At 56.0% G+C, this 18,052-nt stretch overlaps 1 protein-coding gene across 5 annotated transcripts in view; it reads left to right on the forward strand.

The window, feature by feature from the left end:
* PCNX2 (pecanex 2) overlaps positions 1–18,052 on the forward strand; it is a 62,017-nt gene that overhangs the window by 30,245 nt on the left and 13,720 nt on the right. For all 5 annotated transcript variants that reach the window (XM_079763558.1, XM_079763557.1, XM_079763560.1 and 2 more), the window contains exons 16-24: positions 740–849; positions 2,133–2,229; positions 4,194–4,286; positions 5,416–5,566; positions 6,943–7,084; positions 8,298–8,475; positions 11,277–11,385; positions 13,620–13,749; positions 15,783–15,841. In XM_079763558.1, the coding sequence (XP_079619684.1) occupies positions 740–849; positions 2,133–2,229; positions 4,194–4,286; positions 5,416–5,566; positions 6,943–7,084; positions 8,298–8,475; positions 11,277–11,385; positions 13,620–13,749; positions 15,783–15,841 (1,069 nt within the window). The remainder of the gene's footprint in view (positions 1–739; positions 850–2,132; positions 2,230–4,193; positions 4,287–5,415; positions 5,567–6,942; positions 7,085–8,297; positions 8,476–11,276; positions 11,386–13,619; positions 13,750–15,782; positions 15,842–18,052) is intronic.

An 18,052-nucleotide genomic window follows, 5' to 3' on the forward strand; every position in this document is an offset into this window, starting at 1 on the left:
GGCTTGCCTTTGCTGAGAGGAGGAGCTGGGTCTGTGGAGGGAGGGCTGTAGGGCTGGCTGGGAGCAGCAGGCCTGGCCGAGGCCGTGGGGGCCGTGTCCGCTGGGCACAGTGAGGGGAAGGGACTGGCGGGGGGGACAGTGGAGGCTCAGGGACCTGTGAGGACCAACCCAAGGCCCGCGAGGGTGGTCAGAGGCTCTCAGGCGGCCCCAGCGGGGCTGGTGGGGGGACGGGCCTTGGAGCCAGACTCCCCCCGACTCTCCAGCCGCAGGCCCAGCAGCCTCAGCTCCCTGCCAGCGCTGCTCCCGGGACCCTACACCTTCCCTGTGGGGAGAAAGGAGACGCATTTTAACATATTTTTATTGATCTCAGAGAGGAAGGGAGAGGGAGAGAGAGAGAAACACCAATGATGAGAGAATCATGGATCGGCTGCCTCCTGCACGCCCCACACTGGGGATCGAGCCCACAACCTGGGCATGTGCCCCGACCGGGAACTGAACTCTGACCTCCTGGCTCATAGGCTGACGCTCCACCCCTGAGCCCCGCCGGCCGGCAGGAGATGCCTTTCATTTCTGAGAAAGTGAGGCTGGGAAGTGGAATGGCTCTCTGCCCAGGCAGCGCTGGCTTCTCGGGCACATCGGGGAGCCACACCTGTCGTGTGGGCACGCGTGCCCCACCCACTCGTGAGTCTGGTTCTGAGCACCGTGACAGCTCACGTACTGGCTGTGCGTCTCTCCCCAGGAGCCCTGGAGCACCCAGCACATCCCCGCGCTGTTCTCCGCCTTCTGCGGCCTCCTGGTCTCGCTGTCCTTCCACCTGAGCCGCCAGAGCAGCGACCCATCCGTGCTCCTGTGAGTGACCCGCCCCCCCGAGCGGGCGCAGGGGCCGTGACCCTCCCCACGCTAGGAACACGCTCCACACTGCAGCGCACGCGCTGAGCCCAAACACGCACGCCCCATGCCGGGACACACACATTGTACACGCCTGTGCTCGAACACACGCCTGTGAGTAGCATGCCCGTGCTGTAACACACGCACCTGTGAGTAATACGCCTGTGCTGTAACATGCACACATGTGAGTCACACACACACACACACTGCGCGTGAGTTCCTGCAGCCTTGCTCTCTCATGGGGGGGGGGGGGAGCTGGGGGGGAGAGGGGGGAGTCTGCTCAGTGCCAGGGGGGTCACACTTTTCCTAGCTGGCCCCTGGGCGAGGGGGGCAGGGGGGTTGCAGGTTGACCAGAACCCCCTGAGCTGCCAGCACACATTCCAGTGCCTCTGCTCCCGAGTAAAGCACACGAGGCAGGGATACAGGGGTGCAGGGATGGGGGAGGGGCACGGGGATGGGGGACGGGTGCGGGGAGGGGGGAGCCCGCAGCCCAAGCCTGCCCGGCCTTTCCCCGGGGCGAGCATCTGAGGAGCGCCCGCCTCAGCCAGGACCCTCTCTGCGCCCCGTCAGTGGCCCCGCTGCCTGGACTCCAGGGGTCCCTCGGGGAGACGGGGCCGGACCTCCGAAAGGAAGGGTTTTGTGCTGCTTTTTGCTGCCGATGCAGCCAGCGCCTTCCGGTGTGAGGTGGGGGGCACCGTCCCTAGTCGCTTGAAATGTAAACCCGTCGTGCGAGGCCCGAGTCTCACGTGCCAGCAAACCCGTCGCCATCGGGTGTCCGTCACCCCATGTGACCTGTCCCGAGTGGGGAGCTGGCGCAGGACAGCCAGGGCTGCTGGGGCCGGAGGAACCCCAACTCCAGGCTGTCCGGGGCGGCGCAGGGCAAGGCCTGGGGACGGCAAAGGGGACGCCGTCTGCACAGTCTTCCCCGTCGGGGACTTGACGGGAGGTGGAGTTTTGCTGCTGCTTTTGGAGGAGCCTGCGGGCTGGCAGAGGTGGGGCGCCCCCTGAGCTTAGCTGCTGACAGTCGGGCACCCATTCCTCCTGCCTCAGTGAGAAAGGAAGTTGGAAATCAGACATCACCTTGGCGATCGCTCGAATGGGCCCTTTTTGCCTGAGGAAGGAGAGCGCCTCGTTTTGTCTCTGAGTGTGGGGTCCACATTGAGGTCTCCGCCTCGGCCACGGCCACGGCCACGGCCACGGGCACATGTTTCCAACAGTCAAACGCGTGTGTCTTCCCCCTTCAGGTCGTTCGTTCCGTGCAGATGGTTTCCCAGATGCTCCCACCAGGCCCCGGCGGAGCCGGCCGAGGACCCTCTCCCGGGGAAGATGAGGGACTCGGTGGTGAGACACGCATGCCGTGTGACAGGCCAGGCACCGCATGGCATGCGGGGAGACACACACGCCGGACCGCACTGGCATGGCCAGGCCAGGGCCCGTGACGGCCGCGGCCCCGGATCTCCCCGCGCGTCCCCGGTGGTCCTCCGTGTTGTGACTGGCGGCCGCGCTCTCTGCTTTGTTGTGGCCAAGGTCACGCATGGAGGGCAGGGAGCTGCGGCCGGCAGCAACCGAGGGCGTCTCGTTCATGTGGCTGGAGGTGCCGGGGGGGGGGGGGGGGGGGCGCACGCCTTCCCGGGTCTCGCACACACACTCTGAAAGGCTTGGCATGAGGGCGAGCCGTCCCGGGAGGGGGTTTCACGTGATGTGTGTGCCCTTCTCTGCACAGGCTTCCGGTCCAATTATAATATTTTAATGGGACCATCAGATTCAGCTCTCGCAGTTTGATGCATAATAATCTTGTGCCGTAATGTGAGCATGAAATTTCCCTCCTTGTGTCTGGTTCTGTTTCTCTGTCTTTCTCTGGCCGTCTTACTCTCTCTCTCTCTTCTCTTTCTGTCTCTCTCTCTCGCTCTCTCTCTCTCTCTATCTCTTTTTCTCTCTAGTCTCTCTGTATCTCTCTTTCTTTCCCTATATCTCTCCCCCTCCCTTCCTGTCTCCAAGATCAATAATAATAATAATAATAATAAAGAATAGCAGCTAAAAGCTTTAAAAATCTGAAAAAGAAGAGGAACTCAGCTCTTTGAAATTTAATAGTATATTATAAAGACTGAGTAATCAAAAAAAAAAGACTCACCCACAATTAAAGATGAGATTACCGAATCAGTAAAACACAGAAAGGAGACAGATTGTGGAGGTGAATTTATTCTGTAAAAATTAAATGTCACCATCAGGGATTGATTATTCTATGTGGTGTTGAAGTGATTGTTTAGCAGTGGGGTTGGGGGAGGGAGGAATTTTGTGTGCTGATCCTAGTCCCTTGCCTGACGCCAATGGACGTGAGACAGACAGAAAGAAGGAAGGGAATCCAGTGAGACTTCCCACCTCTGACCTCAGGGCAGGCTGAGCTGTCATCACCAAACCTTCTGCTGATTCACACAGAAAATTCTGCCCTGGCCCGTGTGGCTCAGTGGATAGAGTCGGCCTGCGGACTGAAGGGTCCCGGGTTCCATTCCGGTCCAGGGCACAGACCTGGGTTGCAGGCTCCCCGGCCCTGGTTGGGGCGCATGCCGGGAGGCAACCAATCGATGTGTGTCTCTCACATCGATGTTTCTCTCGGTCTCTCCCTCTCCCTCTCCTCTCTCTAAAAATCAATGGGAAAATATGCTCAGGTGAGGATGAACAAACAAACAAAAAACCACCAAAAAAACTGAAAATCTGAATAAAATACAAGTAAGTCCTTACATGTGACAAAACATTGCCAGGATAATAAGGAATTACCGGGTTAAAATGTGAGCCAACCAGGAAGCGTGGCGGAAGCCGAGCAGGCCGCTGCTTTAGCCTCAAGGGCATCGCCTGGCCTGGGTTGACCTTGAGCGCAGTTTCCAGCCCTCAGACTGTGGGGAAGAGAAGCGGAGGCCAGGCCGGTGCATCTTGCCCGTTGAAATGCCAGCTGCGCCGAGGCCGCGTGCCGGTGGTTAGAACGTGACCTCCTCTGTCGGGTCTGGGGGCCTGTGTCTGTGACCCTCTGACCCGGGTGGGAACCCTCCCTTCTCTCGTGCTTAGCTGATGAGGGCTAGCCTGGCATGTCCTCCCCCGCCCCTGCCCCCCCCTGCCTCAGTTTCCCCGATGCCCCCCAGCGGGAGGTCGTGGAGGGGCCATCCCGTGCCTGCCGCCTGGGAACAGATCAGAGAAGTGACTGCCGAGCAGGAAGCTTGTCCGGGGTCCCCGTGCTGGGGCCTGATTTGCCCGAGGACAGGGTTGCCGAGAGAAACACAGGCATAACCTGGGCGGCCGCTCTCTCTCCCCAGAAGGACGTGCTGAAGTCGGACCTGCTCCTGTGCGCCGTGGCCGCGGTCCTGTCCTTCGCCGTGAGCGCCAGCACCGTGTTCCTGTCCCTGCGCGTACGTGTCCCCTCACCCGTCCCCTTCCCGTGGCGGCGCGGGCCAGAGGGGATGGGGAACCAGGAAGGAGACAGGGCCGGCTGGGAGGCCTGGGGGGGGCCCTGGGGACTGGGTCCCGGCTGAGGTTCGGCCCACGTCGAAGGCAGGTTTGGCTTTTTTTTGGGGGGGGGGGGTAATCCTCACCCAAGTTTTTCCATGGATTTTTAGAGAGAGAGGAAGGGAGAGGTTAGAGAGAGAGAGAAACATCGATGTGAGAGAGACACATCGCTTGGTTGCCTCCAGCACGCCCCCAACCAGGACTGGGGCTCAAACCTGCGACCCTGGGGTCTGGCAGCCGACTCTCTAACCACTGAGCACTCCGGCCAGGGCCCAGGTTCGGCTCTTCGTTGACCCTTTCTCTCCCCCATCGGGCGTTGCGTTGCTGCCTGCCCGTGCACCCCCCCCCCCCCCCACCGTGAGGGGGGTCAGTAGCAGCACAGGCTGAGACCCCAGCACGAGTGACGCGCAGGTCACGGCGCCAGCGCCAAGGAGATCCCGTAGGAACAGAAGCGGAGAAATCTCAGCGGGCTTGGCGGCTGAGGCTCTGACGGGCGGCTGCTGTCTCTATAAAAATGTTACATATTTGTGAATTCTCTCAATGAGGCAGAATCCATTAGCTTGTTTTGTTATTCTTTTTTTTTTAATATATCTTTATTGATTTCAGAGAGGAAGAGAGAGAAACATCGATGAGAGAGAATCCTGGATCGGCTGCCTCCTGCACGCCCCACACTGGGGATCGAGCCCACAACCCGGGCATGTGCCCTGACCGGGAATCGAACCGCGACCTCCTGGTTCGTAGGTTGGTGCTCAACCACGGAGCCACGCCGGCCGGGCAGTTTTGCTATTCTTCAGTCTTTTTTTTTTTAATAAAGTATTCCGTGGCCAGAACTCCGTGGGCCTCGCGACGTGCAGGGGCCGGTTCTCTGCCCCCTTCTTGGCTCTGGGTGGCTCTCGGCACAGAGATGGGGCTCGCGGTGCGGAGGAGCTGTTCCGAGGCCTGAGGCACGGCCTGAGCTCGCGTCTGTGCTCTAAGGGGCCCGGGGCGGCCGGGGGCCTGTGTCACCCACGGCCGCGCCCTCTGTCCTGGCAGCCCTTCCTCGGCCTCGTGCTGTTCGCCCTGGCCGGCGCCGTGGGCTTCGTGACCCACTACCTGCTCCCGCAGCTCCGCAAGCACCACCCGTGGATGTGGCTGGCGCACCCCGTGCTGAGGAGCAGGGAGTACCGGCAGCGGGAAGTGACGGGTGAGTGGCGGCTCCGTCCGGTGCGTCTGGGCCTCGGGTGTCTCCCCCGACACAGTGCGCGTCACCATGAGGCCGGTGTGGGCGACATGGAGAGCGGGGACCGCTGTCCTCTCCGCTGGGGCTCAGACCCAGAGGGAGGCGGGCGGCTGCTTCTGCATCTTGTCCTGAAAGTCAGTGTGACCGGCGTTTGAAAGTCAGATCGCACCCCCCCCCCCCCGCCCCACCTCACTCCCACCCCCGGGACCCAGGGCCTCTACGGCCAGGAGCCGCTCAAATGTTTCCTTTAAGTCGGCGTTTTCCCGTCAGCGCTGCGGATGAGGATGGCTTCTGTTCCTCTTAACTTACATATTTTTGCAGCGACCTGGCTGAGGTGGTCGTGCGTCTCTGAATTGGTGACAGATGTCAACAGGACTCTGTCCACGTTTTTTTTTATTGATGTCAGAGAGGAAGGGAGAGGGAGAGAGAGATAGAAACATCCATGATGAGAGAGAATCATGGAACGGCTGCCTCCTGCAAGTCCCCCACTGGGGATCGAGCCCACAACCCGGGCATGTGCCCTTGACCGGAATCGAACCCGGGACCCTTCAGTTCGCAGGCTGATGCTCTATCCACTGAGCCAAACCAGCCAGGGCCCACGTATTTTTAAAAAAATATATCTTACTGATTTTTTAACAGAGTGGAAGGGAGAGGGATAGAGAGTCAGAAACATCGATGAGAGAGAAACATCGATCAGCTGCCTCCTGCACACCTCCTACTGGGGATGTGCCTGCAACCAAGGTACATGCCCTTGACCGGAATCGAACCTGGGACCCTTCAGTCCGCAGGCCGACGCTCTATCCACTGAGCCACACCGGCCAGGGCTGTCCATGTATTTTCTAAGCGGCCGCATCGCGCTGGCTGTGACGCCTCCATCTGAGAGGGCCGAGCTCTGTAAACGGAGAACTCGGAAAAGGGGGTACGCAGAGCAGGAAGCCTTGTCTAACTGCTCGTCTGTAGGGGAGGTCGGCACAGGGGTGCTCTAGTGAGAGCGACTTTGGTTGTGGAAGCCATGAAGGAACTCTCACAGGCTGCCTTTTAGTTCCTCTGTGTTCCGTTTCATTCTCGCCGGCCCCCCAGCCCCTGGAAAGGAGGAAATAAAAACGGACGTTTCCTGAGCCCCGGCTCTAGAGCGGGAGGCATTCTGCCGGGTCACCGTTTGGGTTGCTGCTCCCCGTTACTGCTTATGAGTTAAAGGGGCGGTATTGCTTATTAGGTTGGATTAAAGGGGCGGTATTGCTTATTAGGCTGAATTAAAGGGGCGGTACTGCTTGTGTCCCATGCGCCTGAAGACAGATGCTTGACCCGGGGCTGTCCTGGGCGGGGGGTGTCTCCTGCAGACGTCCCCCATTTGATGTGGTTCGAGAGGCTGTACGTGCGGCTGCAGTGCTTTGAAAAGTACATCCTGTACCCGGCCATCATTCTGAACGCGCTCACCATCGATGCGTTTTCCATCAGCAATTACCGGAGGCTCGGGACCCAGTAAGTGAGAGGACGGTGGCTCATTCTCCTCCTGCTGGGGCCACGGCCTCGGCGAGACCGAGGGAACTTCCTCTGGACGGGAGGTCGGCTTCATGGGGTCTCCCCGCACCTCGCAGAGCACAGAGCGGGGCGCAGGGGGGCGCGCGTTGGCAGAGCGACCGGGGTGCCGACGGAGGTGGAGCTGGAAGTGGTGGCGGGAATGACTGTCGGGTTTGGGAATCACCCTGCAGCACAGACAGGGAGCGCTAACGGGATGTCAGAAGCCCCGTGTGAGGCCTCCTGTCACTTCATTCAGCAAGTGCTCTGCCACTCAGCGCTGGCGGGTGTCACCGCTCGCCGTAGTCAGAGTCGCACCCCCGCGGCGGAAGCGGGCACGGCGCTCCGTGTGGCCAGGATCCGTCCTGGCCGGAGCACCGACAGTGTGCCGTCGGGTCACTGGTTTCATTCGTGCGGATGAGCTCTGGGTTCACAGACGGAAACCCACCGGATTGTTTGTGGATTTGTCCCGCCCCAGGGGTTCTGGTCCAGTGAGCTGCTGGAGTGGGAGGCTGGGAAAGAGACCTTTTCCCAGATTTGCTCATGAGTCACGTGGCTCAGACCAGACGTACACGCCCAGGTCAGCCCCGGTGTCTGGTCCCAGGCAGACGGGGCCACACCTGCTCTTCCTTTCGGGGGGCGGTGAGGACGGATCTGGGAATGCCGGCCAAAGGCCTCTGAGTGCTGGGGTCCGAGTAGGTTCCCGGTCACATGCGGCAGACACATGCATGGCCCCGTCACCTCCTGCCCCGCCTGCCTCCCGGTCCAGACCTGGTTCGGGGAGGCCAGGGCAAGAGGTGGCCATGTCTTTGGTGCTTAAATCCCAGGCTTCGGGTCCCGGGGTGACAGTGCGCCTCGCTGGGTAGGGAGGGCGGACGCTGGGGCTGCAGAGGCCTTAGAGAGCTCGGGCGGGCCTGTCGCTGCCCGCGGCCTTCAGATACGCTCCAGGCGCTCCGCGTCCTTCCGACGGCCGGACGATCCAAGGCCTCGGGGGCCATGGCGAGCCCCTCGGGGCTGAGTGTAACCCCAGCTCCGCCCCGCGAGCACTTAGACAGGGGGCCCCAGTCCCGAGACTGGTTCCTGCTCTGTCAGGGAGGGTGGTCCCGATGGACAAGGTGCAGCAGGTGCAGGGGGTGCGAGGTCCCGTGAGCTCCCTGCCCTCCCTCTCCCCCCGCAGCTGGGACATCTTCCTGCTGATCGTGGCGGGCATGAAGCTGCTGCGCGCCTCCTTCTGCCACCCCGGGCGCCAGTTCGCGCCGCTGGGCTTCGCCGTCCTCTTCTTCCACTTCGACTGCAGGGGCCTGTCCGAGAGCTTCCTGCTCGACTTCTTCCTCGCGTCCATCCTGTTCAGCAAGGCAAGTCCGGGGTGACATTTGTCACCTGTCCTTCACCCAGAGTCTCCCAGGTGCGTTTCTGACCGATGGCCTCGTCCTCGGAGGTTTTCTGTCACAGGTGCTAAGTCTTGCATTAAAACTGAACCACATGGCCCGGCCAGCGTGGCTCAGTGGGTAGAGCGTCAGCCCGCGGACCAAAAGGTCCCGGGTTTGATTCCGGTCAAGGGCACGTACCTCGGTTGCAGGCTCCTCCCCAGCCCGGGGCCCCGGTCAGGGCTGGTATAGGAGGCAACCAATCGATGTGTCTTTCTCACATCAATGTTTCTCTCTGTCTCTCCTTCTCCCTTCTACTCTCACTAAAAATCAGTGGAAAAAATATCCTTGGGTGAGGATTAACAAGAAAAGAAAAAAGAGATAAGAAAAGGCTAAATAAAACCTGAAACAAGGATGGGGAACCTGTATCAGAGAGAAGTTGGATGTAAAGGACTAAGGGAGAGTGCTGCATAAACCCTATTATTATATTTTTAAAATATATATTATTGATTTTTTACAGAGAGGAAGGGAGAGGGATAGAGAGTTAGAAACATCGATGAGAGAGAAACATCCATCAGCTGCCTCCTGCACACCCCCTCCTGGGGATGTGCCCGCAACCAAGGTACATGCCCTTGACCAGAATCGAACCGGAAACCTCTCAGTCCGAAGGCCGACGCTCTATCCACTGAGCCAAACTGGTCAGGGCCATAAACCCTATTATTATCACACTTCATCCCCAGTTCCGTGGGGCAGGATGCTTTAGCAATAAGGTAGCTCTCTCTCACATCGCCTGATTCATCCTGTGAACATCCACCCCAGCCTCCCTCAGGGGACCCACCCCTGACCCCGTGCACAACCAGAAACCCTCACCGACACAGGATTCCATGTAACCCCTAACTCTCGGGGGTCTCCACGGGACCTGTGAGATGTGTGCGCTCCTGCCTCCCGGTCGGTGATCACACGCCCGTGCGCCCTGGTGACTTCATTTGCATGTACGGAGGCTCTAATGAGCAGCTATGAGCTGGGACCCTGGCTGAGACTTCCCGTAACGTTCCGCTGGGGTCTGAACCGCTGGCTGCATGAGGCCGGCTAATCAAGACCCAGGCCGTGGCACTTCCCTTATTAGCTCCCAGGCGTCTGCCTAAGTAGCTCTCCCCTGCTGGGCGCTCATTGCCTCTGCTGCCCCGTTTCTCCTCTTAGTTGCAGTTTTCCAGAGTGCACTTCGCCGATGACAATCTGTCACCCCGGTGGCTCGCCCCTCTCTCTCTGTTTCCTGTCCTTGAGGTTCTGTTTTCACTTTATGGCTGTCAGCTAATCAGGTTCCTACTGCTTGATACCTCTTGCCTGAGAAATTCTGCTATTACTTTGCATTTTAATAGTAAATACGGTGTTGACTGCCATATCACAACTCATATTCTTCCTCAGGCTTAAGGAAAACGCTTTTATTACTGGGGTTCCAGGAGCTTTTTTGTGAGCGAGTTGAATTTATCTTCCAACATTCTTCCTGCATTCATTGAGCATCGTATGGTTTTTCTTTTTCTTTTTTTTTTACTTCCTTCATTTTTATAAAATATACTGACATTTCTTCTAATGTTCAAACATTATGAGATGGACCAAACTTGATCATATGTTTTGTACATTTGTAGATTCATTGTGTAAATGTTTTATTGAGGAATTTTGCATTTATATTAATAGGTGAGAACATTTCTATTATTCTTGTTCACTTTAATATTAAAGAATACTCTCTAATGTGAACTGGGAAGTTTTTCTATGATGGACATTTTAAGGCTACATATTTTCCTCTATAAACTGCTTTAGCTGAGTCCCACAAGTTAGGATTGATACTACTGCTTTTCACTGTCATTCATTTTTAAATATTTTGTAATTTTAACTACGATTTATTCTTAGTTAGTTCAGTGTTGTGTTTGTTGTTATATCCAAATGCAAACTTTGTGGTTATTATGGCTGTTGCTATTTTGTCCTCTTTTTACTATTAACTTCTAATTTAATTGCAAAGAAATTTGCATGGTATCATTTTTTTTAGCCTTGGTTAAGACTTCTTTTTTAGTTTAGGAAGTTATATCTTGTAGATATGCTTGAAAATTACATAATTCTCTTTGGTTAGCTGCAAGGTTCTAATATACTTGTCTCTTAGAAAAAGCTTATTGATTCTGTTGGCAAACTATTTTATATGATTATTTATTAAACTATCATTTTCTGAGATGCAAGTCTTAAACTCTCTCCCTGTTATAATTAGATTTGTTCATCCTACCCTAATCTTGTCCATCTGTGTTTTTGATATCTTGCAATTACATGTTTAAGTATATTCATTCCAGTTATTTTATATTCCTGGTGACTCTTCCTTCTTCCTTTTTATCATTATGTACTGTTGTTTTTTCTTTTTTAAGAGTAAAAGTCTATTTTGTCTAATTTTTAAAAAATATTTTTTTTATTAATTTCAGAGAGGAAGGGAGAGGGAGAGAGAGATAGAAACATTGATATGAGAGAGTCATTGGTTGACTGACTCCTGCATGCCCCACACCGTGATCTCCCGGTTCTTAGGTCAATGCTCAACCACTGAGCCACGCCGGCCGGGCTGTTTTAACATATTCTTAGCAGTGCCTTGATGCAGGACAGGGGAGGTAAGAGCGAGAGGCCAGCAGTAGTCGCCCGCCCCGTCCCAACCGGAACAGCCATGTGTGCTTCCAATGACCTTGGTGCTCCCAGTGACCTTGACGCCCCTGCACTGTGGTCATCACCTCTGAGGAATCCTTTCCTTCTGCTTTCAGCTCGGGGACCTGCTTCAGAAGTTACAGTTCGTCATGGCGTACGTGGCTCCGTGGCAGATGGCTTGGGGCTCCTCGTTTCACGTGTTTGCTCAGCTCTTCGCAATCCCTCGTATCCTTTCCGCTGCTGTTTTTACCCACATTTCCTGGATGTAAGCTTTTTTCTTTTTTTTAATATATTTTTATTGATTTCAGAGAGGGAGAGGGAGAGGGAGAGGGAGAGGGAGAGGGAGAGGGAGAGGGAGAGATAGAAACATCAGTGATGAGAGAGAGTCATTGATTGGCTGCCTCCTGCACACCCCACACTGGGGATTGAGCCCGAAATCAGGTATGTGCCCTGACCAGGAATCGAACCGTGACCTCCTGGTTCCTATGTCAACACTCCACCACTGAGCCACGCAGGCCGGGCAATCCATCTGATTTAATACTTCCTACATCTTCGTTTCCCAGGATGTGGTTCCGGGCTTCTTGCACCGGGACCCCTGGGGGAGTTTGCTAACTAAGATCTCTGAGCCTGGCACTTTAACATCCCATCTCAGGGGTGGACCCTGGGACCCCACCTTCGCAAGGCTCCCTGGTGAACTGTATCCCCACCCCCACGCCCCCCTCCCCAATGTGTGTGACCCCAGTTCTAGGCCCTGGCAGTCCGTTGCTGGCCCGTGTTGACGACGGCTTGGCTTCCTTTCGTATGCACGTTAGTAAGGAGACCCTGGGATCTCAGCTCTGTGTGCGGAGATGGAATAGTACTTGGGGTCGTCATTAAGCGATACCTTATTCTAGATTTTTTAATTTTTAATTCTCGCCCGAGGATATTTTTCCCATTTTTGTTTTGTTTTTAGAGAGAGTGGAGGGGAGGGAAGAGGAGTGGAGGAGAGAGAGAGAGAGAGAAACGTTGATGTGAGAGAGACACATCGATTGGTTGCTCCCGGTACGTGCCCTTGACTGGGGATGGAACTGAGTCCACAGGCCGGTGCTCTAACCACTGATCAAACCAGCCAGGGCTCGTCTAGATTTTTTTTTTTTTAATTTAAAATGCTCTCCTGCAGGTTTATCTGTTAAAAAAACCTTTTCTAAGCAAACCACGAGCCGGCTCGCAGCGCCCATTGTTCTGTGTGTCTATTCTTAGACCGGCACTGAGATTTCTCAAGTTCCTTAAGGTCATTCGGCAGAACGAGCGATGGGGGAACGTGGCGTGTGCGCTGCCCTTTCCTGGAACTGCGGTCGGTTTCGGTCAGCCTCCATGCTTGGCTCCCGAAGCTCTCTCTCTGGTGACACCCCCCTTAGCCGCGGTCACCTTCCCAGCCTCGATCTGCTGCCAGGGGGGAGCCCAGCACCAGGGGAGCGGGATGTCATGGGATAAACCGCTCGGGAAACTGGTTCTATAGGTCACCCCGACACAGCGCGCAGGCCCCTGCATGCCAGCCCTGGGTCTGGGGTGATTTTGAAAAGGTCATTGTTTTATCGCTCTATCAGGACCTGCGGGTCCATCCTGGCGTGGCGAGGGGGCTGGTCAGCTCCGTTGGGGAACTGAATGCGCTCTCGGGCCAGCGGGGCGCTGTTTGGTGAATTGCTTTTCCCCGTTCCGGCCTGGTTCCTCCCTCGGGAGCCTGTCAGTTTCCGAGCCTGGAACCCCCAGGGAGAGACGGGAATGCTCGCCCCTGTAACACGTGTGGAGACCACGCAAGGCCCTCGCCTTCTGATGCGTAGCCAGATGACCTGTGAAGTGTGCATCTTAGGGTGCCTGCTTTCTCCTCTTTTTGAGCTTCTACTGATTTTTTTTTTTTAAAGTATTAACGTGCTGTCATTTTCAATGCACTCGGTCCAAGGCAGCTTTGAAAGGTGTTGCCGTGGACCGGTTAGGTTGACCTCTTGGCTGTCGGTAGGACATAAAGAGGCTCCATGTGGCCCAGCCGGCGGGGCTCCGTGGTTGAGCCTCAGTCAGTGAACCAGGAGGTCACGGTTCGATTCCGGTCAGGGCACATGCCTGGGTTGCAGGCTCGATCCCCAGTGTGGGGTGTGAAGACGGCAGCTGACCCATGTTTCTCTCTCTCTCTCCCTCTCCCTTCCTCTCTGAAATCAATAAAAAAATATTTTTAAAAAATGGAGGCTGCAGGTGCCCGCTGTCTCAGCCCCAGTTCCCCGTCCCTGCCTTAGCGACCATGGTCGCCGTCTTACCTGTTTGCCCTGAGCGTGCTGTGTCTCCTTCCTGGTCGTCCCTAAATGAAAGCCCGCGGCCATCTTTCTCTCCGGGGTGAGAAACGGCCTGACTGTAGACGAGTCAGGATCTCACGTGATACTTAGAAATAGAACCACGAGAAGAGCACTCGCCTTGACTCCCCGCTCCGGACTCGGCCTTGCTCTTCTTCCAGACGGCGGCCACGTCCGTCTTCTCCACGCCGCTGAGCCCCTTCCTGGGGAGCGTCCTCTTCATCACGTCGTATGTCCGGCCGGTCAAGTTCTGGGAGAAGGACTACAAGTAAGACCCTGAGCTGCTGCGGGCTCCTTCCTGTGCTGGGCGCTTCAGGGGGCCCTCGGCCCAGGGCCAGGCACCTTGCTTTGCTCTGCTGGGGGGCGGGAGCGTGGTGGGGAGCAGGTGTCTCATGGGGCCCCCAGTTCAGGGTCTTCAGGCTCCTGATAGAACACAGCTTGCTGGAGCCAGCCAGGTTCCCGGCCCAGGTTCCCAGCTGTCCCCATCGCCCTCCTGGGAAAGGTGAGGTCCGTGGCGATGGGCTTTGTTAAGTGCCGCACCCCTCGATGAGAACACAGCGTGTTAACGGCTTCCTGTTGGGAGACGTGGGTGGTATTGATTGATGACTGTATGCTGTTGCCTTAATGATTTTATAATCGGGCCACAGGGCCCCGCGTTCAAGAGTCAAACAGTGCAGTGAGATGACAGGCCCCGCACGCTGCCCCCCTGCGGTCGGTCCGGGAGGAGACAGCAAGCCCCCGCGCTCTGAGCAGCAGCATGGACGGTCACGCCGCGGGGCAGTCGGGCAGAAGCACAGTCGCTGAGCTAGTTAGCACTGTGAGTGGGGGCCCACGTGTGCAGGGAAAGCGCTGAGAAGAGCTCAGACACCCTGGATGGCCGGCAGGTCCCCTTCTTAGGGGGTGGGGGTGGGGGGCAGGGCCCTGGGCGCGCAGGCAGCTTAGCCGACCGACTGCTCAGATCTCAGCGCCTGCATCTCGCCGCCTCCGAGGAGACAGCTTTCCCGTTAGCGCCGCGTCAGGAGGTGTGGGAATTCCCTGCGGAGTTTGGTAAATGACTTCCGTTTGGCTCAGTCCCACTTGAAAAATTGTTGATTCCGCTGCTGAAAATTCCATTTGTCCTAGGTCTTAAGGTGAGATTGAAACTCCACCTAGGGACTCCCCGTGTCGGCGTGGGAGTGGGGCCTCTATTAGAGTTTGCTGTTTGCTTTATTTCCTGCCACGCTGGGCTCTCTCATCTCCAAGGCTGATCGGAGGGTATTTCTGAGGAGACGTGCGGCAGGAATAGGACGTCCAGCAGGAATAGGACGGTGCGCTGGGGTTGGCAGCTGTCTGAGCATGGGCTCGGGGACACGGGAAAGTCAAGGACTGGTGGCATTTTAGGGGCGTCGGGGGTGGCTCCATCTGCCCAGGCAGAATTGGGGAGACTCTCGCTGGTGGGTTACCCCTCCGGGGTGAGTCTGTCCCTCCCCTGACGGCTCTGAGAAGCAAGGGGCCGCCATGGACTGGCCGGCCTATGGCAGCTGTGACCTGCAGTGAGCGCTCATAACTGAAGAGGTTTAAACCGGTGCTGGCGGCCGCTTGTTACCATGGCTACCGCCAATCCGTCTTCTCCTAAATTGGTGAGAGCTGTTCTGTGGTTCAACCCAAGAAAGGCCTGTAAGAATACCCCCCCGCAGATCTTTATGGATCTCAGTGAGGAAGGGAGAGGGGGAGAGAGAAACATCCATGATGAGAGAGAATCACAGATAGGCTGCCTCCTGCACGCCCCCGACTGGGGGATGGAGCCTGCAACCCGGGCATGGGCCCTGACCGGGAATCGAACCGTGACCTCCTGGTTCAGAGGTCGATGCTCAACCACTGAGCCACACTGGCTGGGCTACCCCCTAACTCTTGAAAGCACGTGGCAGAGACGTTGACCCCTCGCCATGATTCCTGGCGTCGTGGAAAAGAAAGGCCTACGGGTGCACTGCTCTCGAGTCCGGAGAGGGGCATCCCGTTGGCCGTCAGTGCTGGCTTTGGTTGGTTGGATCCGGCGCTCCACGTGGTCAGGCACAAGGCCGCGCTCCCTAACCCCGAGAACTCTGCATCTCTTTCCTCCGTGTGTTTCTTGTACGTTTCCCTCTCTCTGTTCCCTGGGACCCCTCTCTGCAGCGTTGTCAAAGTGGAGCCAGCCATCACCCCCATACGCTCATGTGAGCCCCATCTCCCGTGCGTTCCCCACCCGCACGGCCACGTCTGCAAACCAGCTCTGTGGCCTGCGGGGGTCTCACCGTGGCTTTCCCTGTTCTGTGGCCCCTGCAGCACCAGGCGCGTGGATCACTCCAACACCAGGCTGGCCGTCCAGATCGAGAGGGATCCAGGTGAGACGGTCCCTTCCTTCTCTCTTATTCAGACGTTTTACTTTGTCCTGTGGACGGAGTCCTTCGATCCAACCAGGGAATGAAGTTCAACCCACGCATGTCTCGGTCAATACGCCGACGTAAAGATAAAGCTGTGCAGACAGACAGGGCACGCGGACCGATTCTGTGTGGAAGTGAATCCGTCGTTACTTAGAATTAACTCAGCATCGCATGCCTCTGTTAGTTCAGACATGTTTGTTTGTGTGTGATAAACATTACATACAGACGCTACAGCAGGGGTCCTCAAACTTTTTAAACAGGGGGCCAGTTCACTGTCCCTCAGACCGTGGGAGGGCCGGACTATAGTTTAAAAAAAAACTATGAACAAATTCCTACGCACACTGCACATATCTTATTTTGAAGTAAAAAAAACAAAACGGCAAAAACACCCGCATGTGGCCCGCGGGCCGTAGTTTGAGGACGCCTGCTCTACAGCTTGGTCTTGTAGGAAACGTTACGTGGGAAGCAGCAGGCGAGGACAGTGGCCTGTCCCTACAGGCAGGCCATCCCACCGTCCACGCTCGAGGGTCCAGAGGCCTCCAGGAATGTCCTTCAGCGTGAAGCTATGGAAGGATTTACCTGCTAGAACATTACTGCACTTTTTCTTTTTCTTTCCAGACTCTATCTAATTTGCAATCATTCCGCCTCCTTTTTATTTCTCGTATCAGAATGCAAATATTAACTTCTGTTTTTACCCACCTCACTCTCCCCCGCGCCAGAAATGTTGTTTGGGGAGAACTGTATCGCGCTCATTATCTGTATTTGAGTTGCGTGTACATGACTAATTGGAGCTCATGAGTTGAAATTTGGAAAGAGATGGAGAGAGAGGTTTATTTTTCTGTTGAACTCCATGGCAGGGCACGTTGGGGTGGGTACAGCTGTCTCTGGGAGGAGCTGTGGGACTCGGTGACGTTCCAGGGCCACTGGTACTGGGCAGATGGACCATGTCGTGAGTGCACTGTGCCTTTAATTGTGCATCCCTTTGTCTCATTTTAATCTAATGATGCAGATATGCAGTCAGTGTGTTCTGAGAAGATCTCCACTTGGGGTGGATTAAGTAGTTTTGTTTTATTTAAACATCAAATCGTTTGAACAATGAGGCAAAAGTTAAATTTCTCATCAGGCCCTTCCTTTAAAACTTCCAGAGACTCACATCTCTGTCTAGTGTCTGAGAATCATAGGAAGCCAATGGAATGGAGGTCAGGCAGGCTTCTGCACAGGAACTAAGTGTGCTGACGCTTCGTGAGACTCCACGACACGGCTCAGCCCACATGGATGATGAGTGACATGGGACCCTATGACAGGTGATGGGAAGAAATCTTGTCTCGCCCTGGCCAGTGTGGCTCAGTGGATAAAGCATCGGCCTAGGAACTGAAGGGTCCTGGGTTCGATTCCAGTCAAGGGCACGTACCACGGTTGCAGGCTCCTCCCTGGCCCGGGCCCTGGTTGGGGCTCGTGCAGGAGGCTACTGATCAATGTGTTTCTCTCACATCGATGTTTTGTCTGTCTCTCTCTCTCTCTCCCACTCTCTGAAAATCAATGGAAAAATATCCTCAGGTGAGGATTAAAAGAAAAGAGAAGAAATCTCGGCTCTATCTTAAGAGCACTGATTCACCATCAAGGGCCTTAGCACACCCAGCTGTTAGATTTGAAACGTCCAGCTGTTGGATTTGAAAAGCCGACTCGGCCTGGCTGTAGAGCATCCACTAGATAAGGCCATAGAGAAGATACATAGGCGGCCCACCTGGCGGGTGTGGGTGTCCACCTGAGAGAATCATGCAGCTGGGAAGAGGGCAGAGGTCCTGGAAGTGGAGAGAGGTAGAAAGATGCGGAAAATGTTAGAAGAAAGGAAAAGGGAGAGGCTTGTGCGTGGAGGAGCGGGAACAAAGGCCCCGAGGTTACAGCTGACTGGGTGTTGGTGCCCTTGACCGAGACGGGGAACAGAGGGCCTGCCTGGGACGTGTGGAAGGTCAGGCATTTGGGACACACAGGAGTAGACACGTGGGTATAAGGTCTAGAGCAGCGGTTGCCAACCGGTGGTCCGTGAGGTCCGAAAGGTTGGCGATGGCTGGTCTAGAGCTCAGACGGAGGGTCCCAGTGGGAGAGACGGATTTGTAGATGTTCTGCATTTAATTAGAATTCAGTCCACTTGTGTAGATGAGACGGCCTAGA

The sequence above is a fragment of the Cnephaeus nilssonii genome (genome assembly GCF_951640355.1).
Source record: "Cnephaeus nilssonii genome assembly, chromosome: 23".
NCBI classification, from domain to species: domain Eukaryota; kingdom Metazoa; phylum Chordata; class Mammalia; order Chiroptera; family Vespertilionidae; genus Cnephaeus; species Cnephaeus nilssonii.